This window comes from Thrips palmi, unplaced genomic scaffold (genome assembly GCF_012932325.1).
Source record: "Thrips palmi isolate BJ-2018 unplaced genomic scaffold, TpBJ-2018v1 HiC_scaffold_17, whole genome shotgun sequence".
NCBI classification, from domain to species: Eukaryota; Metazoa; Arthropoda; class Insecta; order Thysanoptera; family Thripidae; genus Thrips; species Thrips palmi.
The window spans coordinates 12972416-12997114 of NW_023144626.1; the positions used below are offsets into that span (position 1 = coordinate 12972416).

Below are 24699 nucleotides of genomic sequence, written 5' to 3' on the forward strand. Positions count from 1 at the left end.
CGATATGAAGGTCCACTTTTCCCCTCGCCTCGCATTGCAGCTCGGTTTGGACCACCACGGCCCTTACCCTGCTAACGAAAAAATTAGTGGCGTCAAGCCTGTTGAATTGAGTTTGGGCATTCCATCACAACTCTTTATTTACATGGACATTCTGGCTGATCAGATCATTGGGCACACGAGGGCTCCCATACTCCGCACGGTCCCAGTAGATATAAATGCACGGTTCGGCAGCATGACTATTTTTCACTGCGAGCATCCGATTTATTTCGACATAAATACACGGTCGTTTGACACGATCCAAATAGATATAAGGGACCACGCAGGGCGTTATCTCCCATTTGAACACGGGACGTTGACCTTACTGGTACACTTTAGACAGGTGTCTTAGAAAAAAATGGCTCCTCAAAACCAAATAACGAACCATTACGTCACGCAGGCCGGTGGCGGTTTAGGGCAATTTTACGCGGGTAGTTCCTTCCAGAAGGGCTACGGTATCGGTTCTTGGCTCGGCGGTCTTTTCCGTACTATTCTCCCCATTCTCCGGAGCGGTGCGTCGGCCGTGGGGAAGGAGGCAGCCCGGGCGGGTAGCGCGGTACTGGCCGATGTCGCGGACGGTGCGAATTTCCGGGGAAGCATGAACAAACGCGTCGGTGAGGCCGCGGGCAACCTGGCCAAAAGGAAAGCTGACCAAATGGCAGGGTCTGGTGCTATAAAAAGGCGCAAACGGGCCCCTAAGGCTCATAACGTTCCGAAGTCTCGTAAGAGAAAGACCGTCTCTAGTGCAGACTACTTTTCTTAGAAAAAAAATGGCATTCATGCACGCAGCTTCTTCAGAGTGCCTCCGATCTGAGCTGGATCTGTGGATTATTCCACCCACTCAGACTGCACTTGAATCAACTCATTGGGTTCCTTACAAACCCTTGACCACATTAGATTCCTCTAACACGGTCGAATTTTCCATACCTGGAGTTGGGCATGAGTACATTGACCCCGCCCATACTCTTTTGTATGTCAAAGGCAAAATTGTCAAGGCAGATGGCACAGATATCGTTGCAAACGATCAGAATGATACTGCTCCAGTAAATTACGCCCTCCACGCTCTTTGGAGCCAAGTCGATGTGAGTCTCAATCAAAAAGTCATTAGTCATTCAAGCATGACCTATGCTTAAAGAGCCTACATAGAGTCTCTCATGAATTATGACGCATCGGCAAAAAAGTCCCACATGACACAACGCATGTGGTACGAGGACACACCTGGCCATTTCGATTCACTCGATGGCCGAGAAAACCTTGGACTGGCCTGGCGGCGATCTCGCACTTCAAACAGTCGTCAATTTGAACTCATGGGTCCTCTACATATTGATTTTTTTAATCAAGATCATTTCTTGCTGAACAATGTGGAAATGAGAATTAAACTCATTCGGAACCGAGATGCCTTTACTCTCATGTCTACTGCTGGTACTGAGCGTATCAAACTTTTAGACGCGACTCTTTACATTAGAAAAGTAGCCATTTCCCCTTCGGTCATGCTGGGTCATGCCCAAGCTCTTGAAAAGTCGCCTGCCAAATACCCTGTGAATCGAGTTGACATCAAAACAGTCACGATAACACAAGGGCTGCGCGATAAAAATTTGGACAATCTTTTTATGAACCAGCTTCCCCAAAGAATCATTATTGGCTTTGTAGACAACCGAGCCTTTAATGGTGATTACGCTCGGAATGGTTTTAATTTCCAACATTTTAATATCAATTACCTGAGTCTCATGGTCGACGGCCACCCCGTCCCCTCCCAGCCCCTTACCCCTGACTTTGGCAACGGCCTGTACATGGAAAGCTACAACACCCTTTTCTGTGGAACAGGAATACACTGGAAAGACGAAGGGAACAATATCAGCTACTCGGATTACCCTGGAGGAAACACACTCTTCTGTTTCGATTTGTCTCCCGACCTTTCGGCCAGCGAGCCCCACTGGAATCTCCAGAAGCAAGGCACTCTTAGACTGGAACTCAAGTTCTCAGCACCTCTTGCCCAACCAATAAATTGCATTGTGTATGCTGAATTCCAAAATCTGATTGAGATTGACAAACATCGAAACGTTGTTGTCGATTATAACGTTTAAAAAGTAATAATAAAACTTAAAAACCAAATACAAAAATATAAAACAATCACTTAAACTAAAAAAAAAATGGATGGGCTTTCCTTAGATTCGCTCATGAAAAGAGATAAACATGTGTCTCCTATGTTCGAGGGCGTCTTCGCCTCGGACACCACTGAAAATCAAATAGTGATACATCTCACTCTCTGATGGATGAGACATAACTGTCTCACCGAAAAAATGGTGATACTAAAATGTATCTCCGAAAAAATAGTCGTACACTCATGTATCACCGAAAAAATGGTCGTACACGCATGTATCACCGAAAAAAAGGTCGTACACAAATGTATCACCGAAAAAAGGGTGATACTTCCCCAGGAAAACAAGGGCCAATCTCGCTGATGTCTCACCGTTTTTTCGGTGATACATTTCTGTACGACCCTTTTTTCGGTGATACATGCGTGTACGACCATTTTTTCGGTGATACATGCGTGTACGACCATTTTTTCGGTGATACATGCGTGTACGACCATTTTTTCGGTGATACATTTGGTATCGCCGAAAATTGGTGAGATGTCTCACCCTTCGAATTTCAGTGACACTACCACATCGGCTACACAAGCGCCCCGCCTTGATAATTGCCAACACGGATCCTATTTCAAAACCAGGTCAGCATTGGGTCGCTTTCTACATCGGAAAGCACGGCGAGGGTGAATTCTGGGACTCCTATGGCATGCCACCCATCGTCCCGAATCATAAAAAATTTCTTGACCGACTGTGTAAAAAGTGGACTTACAATCATGCGAGTTTACAATCCATTGATTCACAAGTGTGTGGAGAGTACTGTCTGCTGTACTTGATTCACCGCGCACATGGTGTCTCTCTGCATTCCTTTGTCAAAAAGTTATTTTGTTCCGACACTGAAAAAAACGACAGAGTGGTACACAAAATGTACAAGCGCATGTTTGGAAACAAAAAGAATTGCGTGTTAGGACACGACACGAAAGTACAACGTGCGTGCACAAGAAAAAAATGACAACAAGAAAAAGTTTGTGTTAAAAAACATTTGTAAACATGAAAAAGTAATTTGGTACACAAAAAAACTTTTGGTACGCCAAAAAAAATTTGGTCCATAAGAAATACACGTGAAAGTACACAAAAAAAATTTTGGTACACAAAAAAGTTTTGTGGTACGCAAAATTTTTTTCTGGAAAACACAAGAAATTTTTCTGGCATTTCTGAAAACATCAAGAAATTTTACTGGCATTTCAGAAAACACGATAAATTTTTTGGGCTCGTTCTGAAAACGCTAGAATTTTCGGCGCATGCACTGAAAATCAAATGGTGATACATCTCACTCTCTGAGGGGTGAGACATAACTGTCTCACCGACAAAGGGTGATACTAAAATGTATCACCGACAAAATGGTCGTACACGCATGTATCACCGAAAAAAGGTCGTACACGAATGTTACTTCGGAAAAAGGGTCGTACACAAATGTATCACCGAAAAAAGGGTGACACTTCCCCAGGGAAACAAGGGCCAATCTCGCTGATGTCTGACCTCTGTTTCGGTGATACATTTGTGTACGACCTTTTTATCGGTGATACATGCGTGTACGACCATTTTTCGGTTATACATTTGTGTACGACCTTTTTTTCGGTGATACATTTTGTATCGCCGAAAACTGGTGAGATGTCTCACCCTTTAAATTACAGTGTGCGCACTGCAGTGCTGCGCGGCAGCGCCACTGGCGCCACCTCATGGCCTAAATGAGAACTTCTCGCTCCAGATAAAAGGCGTGCTCCGCGTGCAGGACCATCATTCAGACGAAAGCAGCCGAGCGCGATGGAGTCACTTTCATTTACTCTCAATGGAAGCAGCGGTAAGGAGCTGGTGGCCCGGCGTAACCTTCACACTTGCTCTCATGATTATGACAATGTGCAGATACTGAAAAGAGGCCAAGTTCAAGATGTATTCACTATTTTTGAAGTGAGTGATTTTTACTCAGAAAGACACTGGCTTTGCCCTCACATTACGGCCCATCTGTCTGGACGGACCAGTGAACACATTGGACGCTATGTAAGATTGCTATCTCATATCATTCATTTCATGCAAGTCAGAGATAAGCGATTCATAATGATAGAAAGAGAAGTCAATTTAAAAGGGGCTGCCTTAGTACACACTTACTTCGGCCCAACGTCTTGGTCAGCCTTGTGCAAACATGCCCAAGAAATCATGGCATTCTATCCTCCTGATGAAACTGACTAAAACAAATAAAGAAAAAACGAAAAAAAAACAATAAAATAATCACGAAAACCAATAAACAATGAATGTGATTTTCCACCGGTGGCCAGTCTGCTGGACCAGCATGTCCTTAAACCGCCCTAAATCTACGAGACACCGGAGACCGGGGAGCTGGTCTGGCCCCAACACAAAAAACACACCACGTTGGGCTGTGCTGCACTTACATTTAAAAAGCCAGACCGCACACACTATCTCTAAGCACGGCTTAGTAGCCCAGTGGATAAGTGAGTGTGCTCTACTGCGCTTTTCAGCGCGGAGGCCCTGGTTCGAATCCCACTGGGTGAAGTTGCCATTTTTTTTTCTCACCGTCGCGGCTTCGCGGCACCGCTCCACACCTGGCCGCGGTGCACGGCGCGGTGGTAGGGGCGGGCCAAGGGAGGGGAGCGCGCCGCGGCTTCGCCTCGCGGCACCAGCGGCGGAACCAGAGGGGAGCGCACCGAGGCTGGTCCACCTTAGGTTCGGTTAGGTTTGCACTGCTCAAGATGATGACCTGCTTAGGTTGGGAAGGTCAAGGTGTCCAAAAGTCCGACCCAGGGGCGGGTCCAGACCTGCTTAGGTTCGGTTAGGTTACCCACGCTCAAGATCAGACCTGCTTAGGTTCGGTTAGGTTACCCACGCTCAAGGTGTCCACAAGTCCGACCCAGGAGACAAGTGTCCAAAAGTCCTACCTATACTACTCGCGTCCCATGACACGTTTGAACGACGCGCGCGCATTCTCAAACGTGCGTCAGCCGGCCGGGCCGTGCCGAGCCGGGCGTCCGTCGGCGTCGGCCAGGCCGCGCCATGCCGAGCCGGGCAACGGCGACGCAACGCAGCGCCACGCCACTCCCTAGATCTAAGCGGCGGGCGGAGCGGGCCGTCAGACGACCCAAGCCACAAGACGGGCCGGGCCGCCCGGCCCATGCTCAAGTCGCCAGGCCGGGCCGGGTTCTAGCGCGACAGAGGCTAGGGACGCCGTGGGCCGAGCCGGACCTCCCGTTTGAGAACACTGCACCAATACGGAGTCGATCATTAAGCTCACGAGCTTGCCTCTCAGATGCAGTGTCAAGCTCAGTAAAGAGAAGCTGGGATGATTGAAATTGAAGTTCTGAGGGGGTGAGCTCCGTACTGATTCAATTTCCGTGTCATCATTTCCTGATGGCTGACCATCCACCTTCTCCGACTCGCTGCCGATGACTTTGGCCCTTTTTCTGATTCTTGTGCAGATATCACTGTCACTGTCATCATGCCCAGACTTATTGGCACTGTCATCACGCTCTGACTTGACACTACGCCCAGATTGGTTGATTTGCCATCAACCTCATGAACAGCGATTCATATTGTTGTATGTTGTCTTAACACTGGTAATCAATGCGATTATTTGTAAACAACGTACAAAATTCACAAAACCTGCTTGTTTGCCCACTGTCCGGATTATCCGCTAGATGGCGCTAGTGTCGTTTCGACGGACTTACTTCTCGGTGCACGCTGCGGCTAGGAATTGGGTTGGGTCAGGGGGCTCGCGACCCATCACTTTGTAAGAAAGTTTTCCTTTCAACTCTTACATCATTTTTACTGAGATGATACATTCACCTTGGGTGTCCTTTTGGTAAAGTCGAACTTTGCCAATTTGGAAGGCCGCGATGAAGGATCAGTACCATACTCGATGATCTATTACGGCGGACAGTTCGGCCGTTGTATTAAATATCTGACAGTTCATCCGGTTCAGCCTGCCTAATTTAGATATTGTGGTGGAAATCCTATACATGCATTGCAGTTGCGCCATTCCGATGTAAAGGAAAATTCCTATACAACGGATAGGAGAACGCCTATACACGGAATAGTCATAATCCCGTACCGATGTATAGGAAAATAACCATACGAGTGCATGGTAAAATTCCTATACGTGTATATGTAAATAGCTTCATATACATGTATAGGAATTTGATTAGAAGAGTTTTTTACAGTGAAGATCCTGATTGGTCAACTGGACAACTGGGCATTGGCCGCTCGGACAACAGAGAGATGAACTCAAAAAACAACAGTGAGCTCTGTCTTTTAAAAGACGGAGATCACTGTGGTTTTGGGTACAGAGCGACGCTGTGAAAAAATTAATAGGATTCCCTGTAGTTTTTTTCTCGCAGTGTACGACAAGACACGGTCTGGCGTACACCTACCTTGTACCTTTTCTACTTCAAAACATACCTAGACGGTCAATCTCTCAATCTCTTATGGCGGTCACCTTCCTGGCCGTACCTTGTCAGGAATCTTCACCTTCTCACTCTTGAGGTACTGAACAGTAGGGTGGGTCGAAAATCCCAGAATTAAGCGGCGTATGGTTTTGTTTGCAGTTGACCATATTAGAAAAGAGATCCCACAATGCTGGGGTCTGGTGACGTCACCTTCCATCTCTTTGGAGGCTCCAAACTTGGGTCTAATAGTGAAAAATGGCACTTTTGGCCCTACAGGGACCAAAGCAGGCATCGCCCAGGATGCGGCTATCTCGCGATGGGTGCGGAATATGTTTCTTTATATTCCTGCAAAGTCTGGGCGATGTGGCTCAACATCTTGGTTAAGCCCGGGCACTTGTTTTAACGCTAAAACAAAGTTGCAAAACACTAAAAATTGGATTTAAGGGTCTATTGTTTGCTCAAAGGTCCCATATACGTATATAAATGGAAACGGATCAAAAAATGCAATTTTTTGGTATATATAACTTTGTGATCGGACCAAAATTGTTGCCAGGGCGAAACTTTACACATTTCAGCAAAAGCTCAAAAACACTAAAAAGTGATCTTTAGGAAAATATGTATTGCCTGTGAATCCAATATGATCATAGAGTTCGAAAGATCTAAAAAAAATGCAAAATTTTGGTATATAAAGTTTTGTGATTGGACAAAAACTTGATTTGTTGTTAATTATAGAAGAAAGTGTAAACGTTCGTCGGGCCATCTCTTGCCTAACAAGGGCTTTGCTTCGCTTTGATTGTGAATTATTTTGCAGCAATTCGAGTTTTTGTCCAAACACAAAACTTAATATACCAAAATTTTGCATTTTTTTAGATCTTTAGAACTGTATGATCATATTGGATCCACAGGTAATACATATTCTCCTAAAGATCACTTTTTAGTGTTTTTGAGCTTTCGCTGAAATGTGTAAAGTTTCGCCCTGGCAACAATTTTCGTCCGATCACAAAGTTATATATACCAAAAAATTGCATTTTTTGAGTTCTTTCCATTTATATACGTATATGGGACCTTTGAGCAAACAATGAACCTTAAGTCCAATTCTTAGTGCTCTGCAACTTTGTTTTAGCGTTAAAACAAGTGCCCGGGCTTAACCAAGATGTTGAGCCACATCGCCCAGACTTTGCAGGGATATGAAGAAACATATTCCGCACCCATCGCGAGATAGCCGCATCCTGGGCGATGCCTGCTTTGGTCCCTGTAGGGCCAAAAGTGCCATTTTTCACTATTAGACCCAAGTTTGGAGCCTCCAAAGAGATGGAAGGTGACGTCACCAGACCCCAGCATTGTGGGATCTCTTTTCTAATACGGTCAACTGCAAACAAAACCATACGCCGTTTTATTCTGGGATTTTCGACCCACCCTACTGAACAGTGGCGTTGCAGGCCTCCGCTATAGATGCTTCAGCAGGATTTGCGAGGCATTTCCCCAGCAGTTCATGGTATTTCACAGTGAAGGCGCCCGGCACGCACAGTAGGGGCGCCTTGTCCGTCGTCACACAGTCGACACTCTTTTGCACTAGTTTTCTCTGTAACTGCTGACAGTGGTCGGCGGTCAACTTTGGCACAGCGGTCTGCTGGTGATAGGACAAAATGTGACGACTCGATTTCGACGTGAAAGCCTTGTTGGGCTTTTGGCACAGCGTGCACAACGCCATCCCGGTGGTCTTCTTGGTCGCCGAGACCCGCCGAGACCTGGACCTGGATGACGTGGAAACGCTCCACACGTTGCTCGTCGTCTTCTTTGGATTCTTGACAGCCTTGTACTCTTGGTACAAAGTTTCTTGACCTAATTCATCCTCCTACAACGCCGGGCCTTCCCCAGCACCTACACCTTCTCCAATATCCGCGTCCGCCATTCGTTTGCTGCGAAATAATGTACATGTACCCTTTCAAATGTTTCTACTGTGGTAAACCGTGAAACATATTTTTTTTTAACAAGGAAATTGACCATAGAGCTACTATTACAAACTGTGGCACCCAGATACATCATCATCCTTGAGATTCGACCATCAGGCGAGGGGCGAATCACCAGTGTACTCATATGTACAAATTTGCCCGCACTCAGTGTACTCTCAAGTTAAACAAGGTAGGTTTACGCCAGACCGCGTCTTGTCGTAACAGGCTTCGCGATGTCTCGCGGCCTGTTCCTCCAATCCGCGCCTGGCCTACCTACCTTGGCCTACGGCGCTAGCCTGCCTTCGGCAAGTATTGGCTTGTCCATCGTCGGATACTCCTTACTTGTTGCATGCTGGGGCTCCGCCCCCCAGACCCCCCTTTCATCAAGTCAGGAGAGATTTACCTGCAGAAAACTCGATTTTTCGCCATTTTTAGGTGTTTTTCGGCTATAAAAACTGAACCAGTTGAGCTAGAAAAGTGAAATTTTACGTGTGCCGAGCCAAGAACATACCTAATGAACCTGCAAAATCTTAGCCAGATCGGCTGAGCCGTTCAGGAGGAGTAGTGTACACACACCACTGGAGTAACAGGCTTCGCTATCGCTCAGCCAATTAATGCGGTCAAAACTGAGACCGCATCAATTAGGCACACTCCGCATGAGTAAATGAAGTCAATCTTCTCCGCATCAGTTAGTGCGGTCAAATTGATAGAAAATTACACCGCATCATATTGTGCGGAATCCTCCGCATTTGTTCTCTCAGTGTGGATACGATGGGGTAAGTTGTTGACGGCCACATTGGCGCCGGGTATCACTTGCCAGGTTGCCCCAACGAACTAGTCCGGACGTTAGCGGCGCATACCGGGACCCACCTTGCAAAATGTGATACCGGAATGCCACTTCGCACAGTTGTTGTACTATCCCCAAGGATCATTTTAAGAGGTGGAGCCCAGGTGGACCCTCCTGCAGAGCGGCGGTACACGCGTTTGCCTATTTTCCAGGGGCAGAATTGAAAATCATTCGAAATAGGCCTTATCTGACTGGCTATCAACTTGAGAACGTAGTGAGAATGAATCATTCCATGTTTCATTCCAAAAACCAGCGTGACTTTTCGGTCACGACGGGTTACGCCATGAATTTTCCCAAAAAACGCCTCGTTACTTTTTCTTATGTAATAGGTTATTTCGTAGAAGAACTTGGGCGGAAATCTTAGGGATTCTTACTGATGCGTTGCAGGAAAAGCACTATACAACGGCCTGAAGTAATAGGATTCTACTAAAAAGTGTGGCACAAAACCAATCACGAGTATAGGAAATCAAATTCCTATACTCGGTTCGGATTTTTACTACACCGCATTGGCAAAAGAACGAAAAGCATAGGAATTTTCCAAATCATGTTTAGGATTGTCGTTTCCCATACTTTTACCGACGGTGTAGTAGAAATGCCATTATTTTTTAGAGTGTATGTATCGGGCGGTTGCGTCAAAGTAGGGGCGACAGCAGAGGGCCCTCCCCCCCGTCTATGAAAAAGGGGGGCGTCGTGCACGAGAGAATTGTCGCGAAAGAGGCTGCCCTCACGTCAAGTAAGGGAGGGTGGGGCACCTTGTGACACTTTTTGGATTTTGGCACTCACTCCGATACTGTGCGAGAAATGAATCTGCTTACACCTCAGAAGGTTGCTTTGATCCCTCCTTGATCGCTAAAACATGTTGTGGCGTTTTGACAACACCTATTTCTATTATTTACATAGCTTCCCGCAGACCTCTGCACTTGTCACTTGGTGCCCCAGCCCGGGGCACCTAGTGACAGGTCATATAACTCACATTACCAGCATAGAGCGACGCTCCAGCTAATTGAAAATTATCTGTTTTAGACTCTTAAATCTTTTTAAATATGAAACCATTCTGAACGGTGCCATTTTTTCCCAAGAAACTGCATTTTACTACATTGCCAATCAAATTCAATGATCTACGAAATTGTCGTACAAATTAGTCTCATTTATGTTTCATTGTGTGACAATCGGTGACAATTTTCTTCGCGGTTGCCAACTCGATGTTTTGAAACGTTTAAATCGTTGAAATGCGGTAAATGGAGTGTGTCTGTCACTACCTGCCCCGGAGGCTCATTTCCGTTCAAAATTTGACATTAAAGAAATGAAATTGTATGTTTGAGCTGGTTCAGCGAAAACAACTTACTGAAGGTCCTTATTATTGATTAAAAGTGCCAGAACGATCGGCAGTGCCGTGTACTGGAAGAATGGCGAGAAAACATTTTGTAAAAAAAGTCGTAAAATCTGTGATTTTGGGTAATAATATTTTTGCTTTTATTCTAGGGGCTAAAATATTTTGTTCAAAGTCTCACTTTCACTTGAACATAATTCCACAGCACAAGACCTTTAGATAAGCCACCTCAAGGTGTCTGAAAGTGCCATAGGGTGGCCAGGGCACCCCTGTGTCACTAGGTGCCCCCCCCCTCCCTTAGCCCACATACGGCGGCACCAGTGGATATTCCTATCATATATTTCTATCTGCATGTAAGCTGTTGGACTGCGTGTACCAATGTCGTACCCTCAATGCGCGTTCGGGGCTCTTCCACGTCCACATTCTAAACGCATGCAGTGATGAAATGTGTTTTTATACTCAATCGATTACCCAGTAGTTTGCATCCAACGATTAATGGACGTCAAGAACTTAATATTCGCAAAAACGGTATTTTGCTCCTGGGAGGTAGGCAATTCCCGTTTCAAGCAGAGCTACGTCACCAACCAAAGTAAAATCACGTTGGGCATACAAAGAAGTGGTCCTGTACCAAAACTCAAGTTGATAGCCAGTCAGATAAGGTCTATTTCGAATGATTTTCAATTCTGCCCCTGGAAAATAGGCAAACGCGTGTACCGCCGCTCTGCAGGGGGGTCCACCTGGGCTCCACCTCTTAAAATGATCCTTGGGGATTACAACAACTGTGCAAAGTGGCATTCCGGTATCACATTTTGCAAGGTGGGTTCCACTTACCTCCGGACTATCCCCGCAGAAAACGCTGTGCCCCGGAGAGGCCCACCTGCCGGGTCTGCCGGGCAGGGAGGCGCGTTGGTTGACTAGGGAAAGGAAAGCCCGGTACTTCCGCCGCTGCCGTCTATCCCAGGTCTTGAATCTGGAGTCAACCGGGCTAAGCTCACCATCTCTGCTGGTGCTGGTCCCTGGACTTGGGGGCGCGGCTTCGGGTTGGCGGCTCGAAGAGGGCGGCAACGTCAGGGAGGACGTCGTTCAAGTCGAGGCCCTCGACGTCGACTCCTCGCCGCTCCCTGCGTCCTGGCGTAGGGGCGGGAGGGCGGACGGCGGTCTGGAGTCCCCGGCAGTCGACGCCGGCTCCGTGCTGCGATGTCGCGCCGCGTCGCTCGCCTCCCTCAAGACGATGGGGGAGGTAGCAGCGTCGACCGTCGGAGCCGCGTGACTCCGCCCTGGGGTCGCGTACCCGGCAGCGGCCGGCCACTGATACCTCGGAGGGCGCGTCCCTGGGGCCACCGCGGGGCTCCAGGGCGGCCGCGGGCGGCAGCACTGGGGGCTGCGGCGGCGGTGATGGCAGAGGTGGAGGAGGAGCTGCTACCGGAGACCGTGGTGGAGGTCGTTGTGTAGGCGGTGAGGCTTCCATTGGACTCGGCCCGGTCCACACTGGCAACTGCGGCTGCCGAGGCGGTGGGCGACGGGCAGGGTGCCGTCGGCTGGGAGCGGCATTGCCCCCACCTCCTCCAGGAGATCTTCGGCCACCGTGGTCCATGGATCGTCGTCCTCGTGCAGGTCCCACTAGGAACGGCGCGTCCGGGCCGCAGACGGGCTGTCCAGTAGCAGCGTATCCTCGTCGATGTCGTTGGCTGGCAGAAGGTCCATGCTGGTTCGACGGCGGATGATACAATCGCCCTGAATAGAACACGCTGAAGTAGGCACCCGTGTGGAACAGTTTGGCTGAAAGCATGCTGAACCGCGTCTGAATCTTGAGACCGGTTTCAGACCGCAGTCAGGCCTCAGTCAGACCGCGTTCAGGCGAGTTCGCGACACGAACGAGGCATGAATGCCACCTGACGAGCGACTGGCTGAAGCCTGACTGCGGTCTGAAACCGGACAGAACGCGGTCTTAAACACAGCTGTTTTCCAGACCGCGTTCAGTCCGGTTTGAGACCGTTTTCAGGCCGACGGCCGGCGGCTAGAAAAAACGTCACCAGCGGCGAAAACGAAGTCTCGCCGGCGGAGGCCTGGTGGCGAACCCGAGTCAAGAAGCATGAAGTGTCGGTGCGTGAACTCGCTTGGCCAGAGCGACTTCGGGAGGCCCAGTTGCGATGCTGCGATCCCATTCTGTCAGCCAGCGCTTGGTGATATACTTGTACGCTGTGGAGAGAACTCCGTAGGAACTCGGTGGATGAAAGGCTCTTGTTTCGTTTCAGTGGTATAACCCGGTAATCAGCGAAAAGAGTACTAAGGATTATTCTCCACCATAACATTTCGCAGAGGAAAATCAGTTTTACCTCACTTCCGAATCCGATTTTATTCACACACACACCACCTAGTTCAACCATATCACATAAAGTATCAAGTGGGGTTTCATGGTGGAGAACAATTTTCCTATTTTCGCTAAATAAGATTACCGGGTTACCACTGAACCGAAACAAGAGCCTTTCATCCACCGAGTTCCGACGGAGTTCTCTCCACAGCGTACAAGTATCACCAAGCGCTGGCCGACAGAATGGGATCGCAGCGTCGCAACTGGGCCTCCCGAAGTCGCTCTGGCCAAGCGAGTTCACGCACCGACACTTCATGCTTCTTGACTCGGGTTCGCCACCAGGCCTCCGCCGGCGAGACTTCGTTTTCGCCGCTGGTGACGTTTTTTCTAGCCGCCGGCCGTCGGCCTGAAAACGGTCTCAAACCGGACTGAACGCGGTCTGGAAAACAGCTGTGTTTAAGACCGCGTTCTGTCCGGTTTCAGACCGCAGTCAGGCTTCAGCCAGTCGCTCGTCAGGTGGCATTCATGCCTCGTTCGTGTCGCGAACTCGCCTGAACGCGGTCTGACTGAGGCCTGACTGCGGTCTGAAACCGGTCTCAAGATTCAGACGCGGTTCAGCATGCTTTCAGCCAAACTGTTCCACACGGGCAAGGGTTCCGATAAATGAAGATTCAAGGTTCGATGCAGAGTTCGCTGATTTAACCTCGCCGCCAATGCTGATTCCGTTGTGAGGGGGGGAGGGAGGATTCAGGGAGTAAGTAACGAGACGAGAGCTCATCGGGTACTGATTCCAGAGTTGCCGGGGGATCGAGAAGTAGTGAGGGGAGGGGAGGGGGGTGGACCGAGCAGTATGTAAATGTTATAATGCAGTAGCAGAACGTATAGACCTCTTTGCCGTTCCCACGGTCCCCCTCCCTGGACCGCCGTTGCCTAGCAACGCGAGCCAAACAAATCGCAGGTATGCTGCACACCGGACGGCGCGCGGCGGGTGGGTTTTTCGGCTATATTTCCTAAACCGTTCAAGATAGACGTGTACAGTAAGCGAGCCGATTGTAGATCTCTGCTTAAACTACAATCGGCTCGCTTACACTACCCATCTAGCTTTAACGGTTTACGAGATATGACCAAAAAACGCATCCGTCGTGCGTCGCCTAGCAGGCAGCATACCTGAGATTTGTTTGGCTCGCGTTGCTAGGCGACGGTGGTCCAGGGAGGGGGACCGTGGGAACGGCAAAGAGGTCTATTAAGAGAAGGCAGTGCTACGGTCACCTCAGATAAGATGCATTCTTTCTCTAACCAAATCAACTTTCCGGGTCAATGTGGAGTTGCCAACTTCTGAAGAGGCCCTCACTTGGAGAGACCCCCTGTGAAATATATTTGCAATCGGACCAATAGTTCAGGAGAAAATGCTATGTCAAAGCCACATTGGAGGCCGGTGACTTTAAGCGTTACCCTAATTGGCTGAGCGATAGCGAAGCCCGTTACTCGGGTGGAGTTGGAAAGTTTTTTCTGTCTGTTTGTGTGTGTGTCTGTGTGTCCGCAATACTCCTCCTGAACGGCTCGGCTGATCTCGGTGAGATTTTGCACACCTTTTGGGTATGTCCTAGGCTCGGCACACGCGCAATTTTAATATCCTAGCTCAACTGGTTCAGTTTTTATAGCCGGAAAACACATAAAAACGGCGATAAATCGATTTTTCTGCAGGCAGATCAATCCTGTCTTGAAGAAAGGGGGGTGTGGGGGGCGGGGCGGGGCCCCCCAGCCTGGACAAGTGAAAAAGTTGCAAGGTTCAAGGTCGAGTTATCTGTAGATGAAACAACTCTAATATGAAGGGGGGTGTGGGGGCGGAGCCCCTCAGCACGCAACAAGTTGGACGTAACCGACGACGGACAACCCATTGCCTGCTGAGGCCAAGGTAGGTACGCTAGGCGCGGATTGGAGGAACAGGCAGCGAGATGCCTGTTACGACAGGACGCGGTCTGGCGTAAACCTACCTTGTCGAGTAACATATTAGGAATTTGGCCGGAAAGCAGTGGAATTTGTTGTGAGGCAATTTTGACCCCTCCCTCCATCTGGTTTGGGCTCATTTAGAAGAGTTACTTTAAGTTAAGAATCTGTTTTGAGCCCCATCTGAGTTGTCCGGATGGAGAAAATATGCATTCGAGTCCAAAACAGTTAATTCATCGAGTTCAAAAGACTTTAGATTATAAAGTTGGCTACAGAATCCGCAAATGAAATATATTTTTGATGACTACTTGGGATATTAGTAAAGGGCTATATAAAGATGCTTTGGGCCTGATTCGGTCCAGTTCTGAGTCGGAGTATTTGAGGTATGAAAATTGCGTAAAATTGATGGAGAGTGGGGTAATTCCGGACACGGGGTAATTCTGGACACTTTGGTTTTCACTTACCCCTGTGGCTACACAAATCGGTGCTGACTCATCAGCGTAAGAAATTTACCACTTCTAATAAAGTGAAAATTGACCCATGTGGCGAGACAAATCAGTAGTGACTTATCAGCGTTAGAAATTCACAGCTTCAATATATGTAAAAATTTGCCTCTGTGGCAAGACAAATCGGTATGGACCCCTCAGCGCAAGAAATTTGCCACTTCAAAATAAGTGAAAATTTACCCCTGTGGCTATAGTCTATTTCACTAACCCGAATTATCACTTGCCCGAATTGTCACTAACCCGAATCTTCACTAGGCCGAATTATAACTAACCCGAAAACACGATCATTTAGTCAAAAACGAAATTTGTTTCACTGACCCGAATTGTCACTAACCCGAATTATCACTAGCCCGAAAACATGCGTGCAGGAGGGTTGTTTCACTGGCCCGAATTTTCACTAACCCGAATTGTCACAAGCCCGAAAGCGGAGCTTTTCCGTTCCCTGTCTCACTAACCCGAATTGTCACTGGCCCGAATTGTCACCAACCCCAAATGTGGTGGAGAGGGCGGCCGCAGCTAAGTGTCTCCAAGAGTGTCTGAAACAAAATTGTCCAACCTATCCTAACCTAACAGGCTCGCGACAGATCTTACTCTAACCGTGACAGATCTTACTCTAACCGTGACAGATCTTACTCTAACCGTGACAGATCTCACTCTAAGACAGATCTTACTCGAGTCTATTTCACTAACCCGAATTATCACTTGCCCGAATTGTCACTAACCCGAATCTTCACTAGGCCGAATTATCGCTAACCCGAAAACACGACCATTTAGTCCAAAACGAAATTTGTTTCACTGACCCGAATTGTCACTAGCCCGAATTATCACTAGCCCGAAAACATGCGTGCAGGAGCGTTGTTTCACTGGCCCGAATTTTCACTAACCCGAATTGTCACTAGCCCGAAAGCGGAGCTTTTCCATTCCCTGTCTCACTAACCCGAATTGTCACTAACCCGAAATGTGGAAGGGGTGGCCACAGCTAGTGTCTTCAAGAGTGTCTGAAACTAAACTGTCCAACCTATACTAACCTAACCTAACGGGCTCGCGACAGATCTTACTCTAACTAAGACAGATCCTTCTCTAACTAAGACAGATCTTACTCTAACTAAGACAGATCTTTCTCTAACTAAGACAGATCTTTCTCTAACTTAGACAGATCTTTCTCTAACTTAGACAGATCTTACTCTAACCGCGACAGATCTTACTCCAACTGCGACAGATCTTACTCTAAGACAGATCTTACTCTAACTAAGACAGATCTTACTCCAACTAGGGCAGATCTTACTCTAACCGCGACAGTTCTTACTCGAACCGCGACAGACCAGCCCTATTCGTGGCAGATCTAACCCAGCAGAAGCGGATACTTCCCCCACCCCGGTGCCGAGTTTCGGGCTAGTGTCAATTCGGGTTAGTGAAACACTTATTCCACAGACGTGGCCTTCGGGTTAGTGACAATTCGGCCTAGTGATAATTCGGGCTAGTGAGACACAACCATAATATTGCAAAAGGACGGAACTACTTCAGGAAATTCGGGCTAGTGATAATTCGGGTTAGTGACAATTCGGGTTAGTGAAACTGCCTTGTGGGATGTTCGGGCTAGTGATAATTCGGGCTAGTGAAGATTCGGGTTAGTGACAATTCGGGCAAGTGATAATTCGGGTTAGTGAAGAACTCCCATCTTACTCTAACCGTGACAGATCTTACTCTAACCGCGACAGATCTTACTCTAACCGCGACAGATCTTACTCTAACTAAGACAGATCTTACTCTAACCGTGACAGATCTTACTCTAACCGCGACAGATCTTGCTCTAACCCAGCCAGATCTTACTCCAACCACGACAGACCAGCCCTATTCGCGGCAGATCTAACCCAGCAGAAGCCGATACGTCCCCCACCCCGGTGCCGAGTTTCGGGCTAGTGACAATTCGGGTTAGTGAAGATTCGGGTTAGTGAAACACTTATTTCATAGGCGTGGCTTTCGGGTTAGTGACAATTCGGCCTAGTGATAATTCGGGCTAGTGAGACACAACCAGAATATTGCAAAAGGACGGAACTACTTCAGGAAATTCGGGCTAGTGATAATTCGGGTTAGTGACAATTCGGGTTAGTGAAACTGCCTTATGGGATGTTCGGGCTAGTGATAATTCGGCCTAGTGAAGATTCGGGTTAGTGACAATTCGGGCAAGTGATAATTCGGGTTAGTGAAGAACTCCCTGTGGCTGGCTAGACACATCAGTAGTGACTCATCAGCGTGAGAAATTCACCACTTCAAAATGTGTGAAATTCGCCTCTGTAGCTAGGGGAAGTTGCCAAAATTGTGGGTCCTTTTGGCTCCTAAAAAAATGAAAAAAATATCTCGTTCTAAATTTTTTTTAGTATTTTTCCTGTATTCTAGGGGTCATTCTAAACGCATTTCCGAAGGGGAGTTCTTCACTAACCCGAATTATCACTTGCCCGAATTGTCACTAACCCGAATCTTCACTAGCCCGAATTATCACTAGCCCGAACATCCCACAAGGCAGTTTCACTAACCCGAATTGTCACTAACCCGAATTATCACTAGCCCGAATTTCCTGAGGTAGTTTCGTTCTTTTGCAATATTATGGTTGTGTCTCTCTAGCCCGAATTATCACTAGGCCGAATTGTCACTAACCCGAAGACCACGTCTGTGGAATAAGTGTTTCACTAACCCGAATTGTCACTAGCCCGAAACTCGGCACCAGGGTGGGGGAAGTATCCGCTTCTGCTGGGTTAGATCTGCCGCGAATAGGGCTGGTCTGTCGCGGTTCGAGTAAGAACTGTCGCGGTTAGAGTAAGATCTGCCCTAGTTAGAGTAAGATCTGTCTTAGTTAGAGTAAGATCTGTCTAAGAGTAAGATCTGTCGCGGTTAGAGTAAGATCTGTCGCGGTTAGAGAAAGATCTGTCTTAGAGAAAGATCTGTCTTGGTTAGAGTAAGATCTGTCGCGAGCCCGTTAGGTTAGGTTAGTATAGGTTGGACAGTTTAGTTTCAGACACTCTTGAAGACACTAGCTGTGGCCAGCCCCTCCACCACATTTCGGGTTAGTGAGACAGGGAATGGAAAAGCTCCGCTTTCGGGCTAGTGACAATTCGGGTTAGTGAAAATTCGGGCCAGTGAAACAACGCTCCTGAACGCATGTTTTCGGGCTAGTGATAATTCGGGCTAGTGACAATTCGGGTCAGTGAAACAAATTTCGTTTTAGACTAAATAGTCGTGTTTTCGGGTTAGTGATAATTCGGCCTAGTGAAGATTCGGGTTAGTGACAATTCGGGCAAGTAATAATTCGGGTTAGTGAAACAGACTCTTCCGAAGGAGGCCAGGATTTTCTCGCACTTTGATATTTCCCCCATACTTTACATGGGGGAATGCCACGGAAGTTACCGAAAATGTGCATGGCACGGAAGTTACATCATCAAACAAACCGTGAAAACGGACCAACCCGTTCACCAAATTGAACAGGTGTCTCGCCTAAAGTTTAAGAGACGTGAAAGCGCAAAATGGCCAGGTGGACCGAAATCGATAGGCCGTGTAGCTAGCTTGCTATTGATGACACGGAATGTTACACACAAACCTGACACATGCCGGATTTTCACCTTTGATGGGCCAGCCAGCCGGAATTGAGCCCTCCAGCGAAAATCCACCTACCGCGCCGGAAAGAGGAAACCACGCTGCTCATTCTGGACGCTGAGCCAAACGTTTCTCGCTACAGGTTCGGCGGTGAGGCGCGAAACTAAAGTTGACGATGTTTGAAAACCAGTACACGGTGGACATTTTTTCATCCAATAAAGCAGGAGGTGTGAATCACTGGAATAAATTGCTATCCAAGGGTGTCATAAAAGATTGCCAACGGAACAAAAGTCTGTTCGCGGATTTGCTCTCCGACAAATAGTTCAGGAGATTTTCGCCCTGGAACACGGACTTTTTGGACAATGGACAGCACGGAAGTAACATTTTGCCTAGTTTTAGCATGTTTTGACAGGGAAATGCTTGAACTGCATGCTCGGTTAGTGTGTGGGATAGCACGGCAGATAAAGCCCAGTCATAGGAATCAAACCGCAGGTCGATACGTTGAAAAATAAGGAAACTGTTGCCCAAAGACACAAAAGGACCCACAATTTTGGCAACTTCCCCTAGACAAATCAGTAGTGACTCATCAGCGTAAGAAATTTACCACATCAAATCGTGTGAAAATTTGCCCCTGTGGCTCGGTAAAGGAACAAAACCGAGTCAAGTGAGACTGCGAATTGACGAAAGAAAGTGACGTTCCGCATCCAAAGGACAATATTGCTTCTCTGGCACACAAATTTACCCTGCTAGTGCATGGGCAAATTCACCCCTCCACAAGGTTAATAAGAGCCTGCGCATCCATTGTTAGAGGAAAAAAATTCTCACGTCCACTCTCATTCTAGGAACGTGACATCACGTTGAAACGAACGTGACAAACTGTTCCAACGTGATGTCACGTTCCTGGAATGAGTGTGTCATCGTGAAAAATTAATCCACATAGTACACGGGTAACTTTACCCACAATTTTTTTACAGTGAGGGTCAGCGTCAGCGCGTCCCGTGGCCGCACTCGCGTTTGCACTGGACTTACTGCGCCTGTTGTCCCGTACTCGTTCCCTCCTGAAGCAGGCGTAGCAGAGTGTTGGGCCGTCACGTGGTGGCCGCTGCGTGGGGGTCTTGCACTTGTCGCAGGTGGAGCTGCCTCCGGCTTTCATGGCGTCGTCCGGCTTCTTGTCTGGCGGCCTTGGCGGCGGCTTCCTTGGGGGCTGGGCACCGGCAGCCGGCACACTCACTATGACACTCTTCATGTTGGGCATGGCGACGCTCGGCTTGTGTTGCCTGGGCTTGTCTCGGCTTGTCTCGACTTGTCTCGACTCGGCTTGGCTGCAGACTGTTGTGGCTGCAGGGTGGCCTGACGCCCGGGACACCCTGTGCCCCTAGCCGGTCCCTGTCGCCTAGCACTACGCTTAGCCAATCACAGCGGAGAGCGGCCGGAGGCTAGGGGGCGGCAGGGGGGTGGGCTATCGAGGGGGTTGCAGAACGCGGCCGGCTAGAGGAAAGAATCTCCCGTGTAGCTTACCGCCAAAGCCTCCTCCCTGTCTGACCGGTAAAACCGCTGCCACCACTGTTGTAAACCCAAAGGTTTATCAGGGAGGCAGATAAATCAGAGAGGAGTTGGCTAGGACAAATACGGTTGTATTTCGAACAGTAGCAATCAGTAATCAGATCAACTCGTCTCGGAGACCGGCGTCGCGTAGCTGCTTCCAGTGCGGCGGTTCAAGCTCGAGTGTCGGTCCTCCCCAGCGTTGCCAGAAGCCGAACAGCGCTCGGTGGTACGGGGAGGGGGAAAAGGTGGTACTTCGGGGCTCTTCGGTGGTACGCGAGGGGTGGGGGAAAGGTGGTACATTAGAGCCGTATGGTGGTACGGAAAGGGAGGGGGGGCTTAAAATTTACGTTAGGCGTAAACATCGGGAATTTAGAATTTGGCCAAATTGAGAATTCTGAAGAAGTCAGCGGCGGCTCCTCCGGCCGGTGTACAAGCAAGCAGGCCCGTTTTGTTGCCCGCTTGCCCAGGGCGGGGCCCAAAAGTGGCACTGCACTTTCAGTTTCCCGCGTCCGACCTGACCGATCAGAGCCCCTTTCCTTGGAATAGGTCACGGACGCAGGCAAAGGATTACACGCTCGATTTCTGGGGGACGACATTCCGACCCAGGCGCCCGAAAAGTTCCATTTGCCTGCGTGCGGACCTAATCCGGTGTTTTCCCGGAAAAGGTGGTACGGAATCGCTCGGTGGTGGTACGGTGGTACGGGGCTCGAAATAGTGGTACATGTACCACCAAGGTGGTACGTCTGGCAACACTGGTCCTCCCGGCCCGGCGGCGGTCGCTCGGCTCGGCTCGCTGCTGCCCGCTCGGCCCGGTCCGGCCCCTCGGCTCCGCTCGCCCGAGGCTCGGCGCGGCGGTGATTGGCTCGCCGCCGAAGCAGCTGCTGTCCCCACGTTGCGCCTGCCAGGACGGCCGGGTCCTCTTATTCACAGATCGCCCTGCGCACACACCGCGTGTGTGGGGAACGCGCCGACATTCCTCTGCTACAAAATGTCGCACTCACAACACTATGTATGCTCAAAATTCTTCGTAAGGTTTACACTGAAAATTGAATAGCGAGACTGATGGCCAAAATTTGGTGTGACAAAAAAGTCTCGCCATTTTTTGGCGAGAAACGAAAGTCTCACCATTTTTTTTTGGCGAGAAACAAAAGTCACCATTTTTTGGCGAGAAACAAATGTCGCGCCAAAATATGGCAATAATTGCAGCCCCACTCTATTTGATGCTGGGAAATATATCCCAGTCAAGATCACTCCGGTAAACACATCACTAACTACAGTCTTTCAATTACTCAAGTTGAAAATAATACAGGAAGCTATCACTTTCAGTTATGAAAATATTAATGTAAGGTTATATGATGTGAATTTGGTTTGCGTCAACAAAGCGTTGCCCAACTATTTACTCTTTTTGTCAAAAAGACATTGGTCCAGTGAGTCAGATCCTTAAAGTTCTCTTTCAGTGTCCATGTAGTTCAAGATAATGTCTTTAATAAGAGGCCTAAACAAAGCGACATCCATGATGACACAAGTTCTTACTCACTCCTTTGACTCATTCCAATCCCATGCTAACCTTGCTGCACTTAGGCATTGTTGGAAGTTCCATGGACAGAACTCGGTTAATAAACTCGAGGTAAGAAAGTTCCGTGCACTATCTACACACTCATTCCAGGAACGTGACATCACGTTGGAACGAACGTGACAAAGTGTCACGTTCGTTTGAGCATTGTGTCACGTTCGTTTGAATGTGACCGAGCTGATTTTCGGCCAATTCACACCCAAACGAATGTGACACAATGCTCAAACGAACGTGACAGTTTGTCACGTTCGTTTCAACGTTATGTCACGTTCCTAGAATGAGAGTGTAGCACTCTCCGTTTCGCCGTCTCCACTGGACAAAATGCCAAAGTACAGCAGCACCACTTTAAATCGCCAACACCGATATAATAAAGAAAACATTTTAGTGCACAGACAAGCAACACAGCAACAGGACTGCCATGTTGAAATTCGCTGTCCTCGTTGTGTCGTCTGCTACAGTAGCATTTGCTTTGCGGTAGTGCCAACCTGTACTGCCTTCCAGAAGTAATTTTACAAGAAAAGAAAAAAATCTCATTCAACGAACGTTAATGAAAGCAGATGATACTCGTTAGGTTTTCTTATATGGGGTAGTATGCGGACTCGAAACAAAATGCTTAGACCAATTGAATACATAGACCCGAGCGAGCTGACCGGTGTTAGCCGTGCCGTGGCCTGCACCGCCCGCCGCCGAGTCCGAGCGCCCCGGGCAGCCCTGGGCCGGGCCGAATCGGGCGGCATTCCGCGCCGTGTCAGGCGGGGAGGGATTGTCAATGTTCCGCGCAGGCCGTCGCGCGCCAGGAAAGGGTGCCATTGTTAACGCCCGGTGCCGCTGGCGCTGTATCGGGGAGGGATTGTCGAATTCAGCGCAGGCTGCGCCTCACCGCCAGCCAGACACACCAGCCCGCCCCGGCAGCCAGCCCCTAATATATTGTTAGGATACACGCTTGGTTTCTGGACTCGAGAGTAAAAGCACGCTGACACCTTCATGTGTATAGTAGTTTTAAGTGTGTTTCAAGTGTGAAGGTATCATCTGCTAAAAATGAAGGGCGCCCTTCTCTCAAGGTTGAAGTGTTGTGTGCAGTGTGCCTAGGTCGGGTTGTTTTGAACTTAAAACACATACTTACACACTTCTTATAACAACACATACTTATAAGTTTGTGTTGCTAATTCAGTTCCGTTTTCTTTGCAAAGTGGTGTACCGTCTGCAAGAGAGACCTCTGAAAGAGTCCTTTCCGTCCACATTTCACGTCAGCAAGCAGGTTAGGTTAGGTCAGCAAGCAGGAAGCGTCTCTCTGCTGGTCCCCTCTGCACCACTTTCACAAAATGCCTTGCGTGAACACAACCCTTCCGCACTGCAAGAAAAAATGTGAATAGTACAACAAATGTACATCAAAAACTGTACAATAAAAGAACAACAGGGATTGTAGAAAGTACACGAGAATTGTACAAACCACAACGAGGCTTGCACTGCCCAGCACTCGTCATGCCGGTTCCATTGTACTTTGTACAACAATTGTTGTTGAGGGGGTAACGACTGGTAAATTTTGTGTCAGCCGGACTAAGGATTACCTCGGATTACCCCGGATTACCCCCAAATTACCCCCGGATTACAACAAAAAAATCCTGGATTACCTTTGGATTTAGCTGGATTACCCCGGATTACCTCAAAATTTTCCCAGATTACCCCGGATTACCTCAAAATTTCGGGTTATCCAGATTGCGGATTACCAATTTGCTGTCAGCCGGATTCCCGAAGTCGTCACCCCCTCGATTGTTGTACTTTAAAAGTACATTAAAAACCTGATAAAAAATTTGCCAGAAATTTGTGTACTTTTGTTGTGGTTATTTCCTGCAGTGCGGACTGCGCCTACCTTGCTCTGCGACTGGGTCCTTTTGTGGCCACATTGGGGTATCATTATGCATAATTGCTTATCTACAGGGGCTCATCGACATGAGTGACTCGTTTCTTGTTGAAATGGAAAATGCTCACCAATTTGGCATGCTCAGTTGCATGTCCCACCACCCACCTTTCACCGCCTCAGAGGAAGGTGTGCATTTCAATATATTGAATGCATTCTCGCTGCATGTCATGTCGATCAATGCTAATTTTTTTCACTCAGGTCTACAGCATTTACTGGACTGTGTGCTTGTGGACTTACGAGACACCATGCGATGCCTCTTGGTCAGCCTGCCACCTCATCCAACAAGAGAGTCAGGGGCAACTATTTTAAATCTTATCGACTACCTTTGAACATGCAGGGCTCTCTTAATTTCGACGAAACGGCAGCGGTGTTTGTAAAGCCATGTCGTGCTCCCGGCCGCTGGCGGGAAGCATCGTTTCACGCCCCGCCTGTTGCCACGACTTGCTTGCCCTCAGGCTGTGGACTGCCAGACGCAGCGTCATGGCATAAAGTATGTAGCGTACTCTACAGTTTAGCGATGACTGAAACAATTGCTCCCCTAGCCAATATCCCAAATAACTGCAAAAATTTCTAGAGGATATATCAAGCAGCTCGCCGCGACTAGG

The 24699-nt window shown here is 48.4% G+C and overlaps 1 protein-coding gene across 1 annotated transcript; it reads left to right on the forward strand.

The window, feature by feature from the left end:
* The first annotated feature begins 1223 nt into the window (after positions 1–1223).
* LOC117643342 (uncharacterized protein F54H12.2-like) lies at positions 1224–24423 on the forward strand. The gene is made up of 3 exons (XM_034382188.1): positions 1224–2096; positions 24112–24220; positions 24293–24423. The coding sequence occupies exons 1-3, from the start codon at positions 1224–1226 to the stop codon at positions 24421–24423; spliced, it is 1113 nt and encodes a 370-aa protein (XP_034238079.1).
* The last annotated feature ends 276 nt before the right edge of the window (positions 24424–24699 follow it).

Excerpts from the sequence above, each read along its gene's own strand:
- LOC117643342 (XM_034382188.1), top strand. The coding sequence starts at position 1,224 with ATGACACAACGCATGTGGTACGAGGACACACCTGGCCATTTCGATTCA. Across the intron at positions 2,097-24,111 it reads AGATTGACAAACATCGAAAC|GGGCTCATCGACATGAGTGA; the intron begins GTTGTTGTCGAT and ends GCTTATCTACAG. Across the intron at positions 24,221-24,292 it reads TTTCACCGCCTCAGAGGAAG|GTCTACAGCATTTACTGGAC; the intron begins GTGTGCATTTCA and ends TTTTTCACTCAG.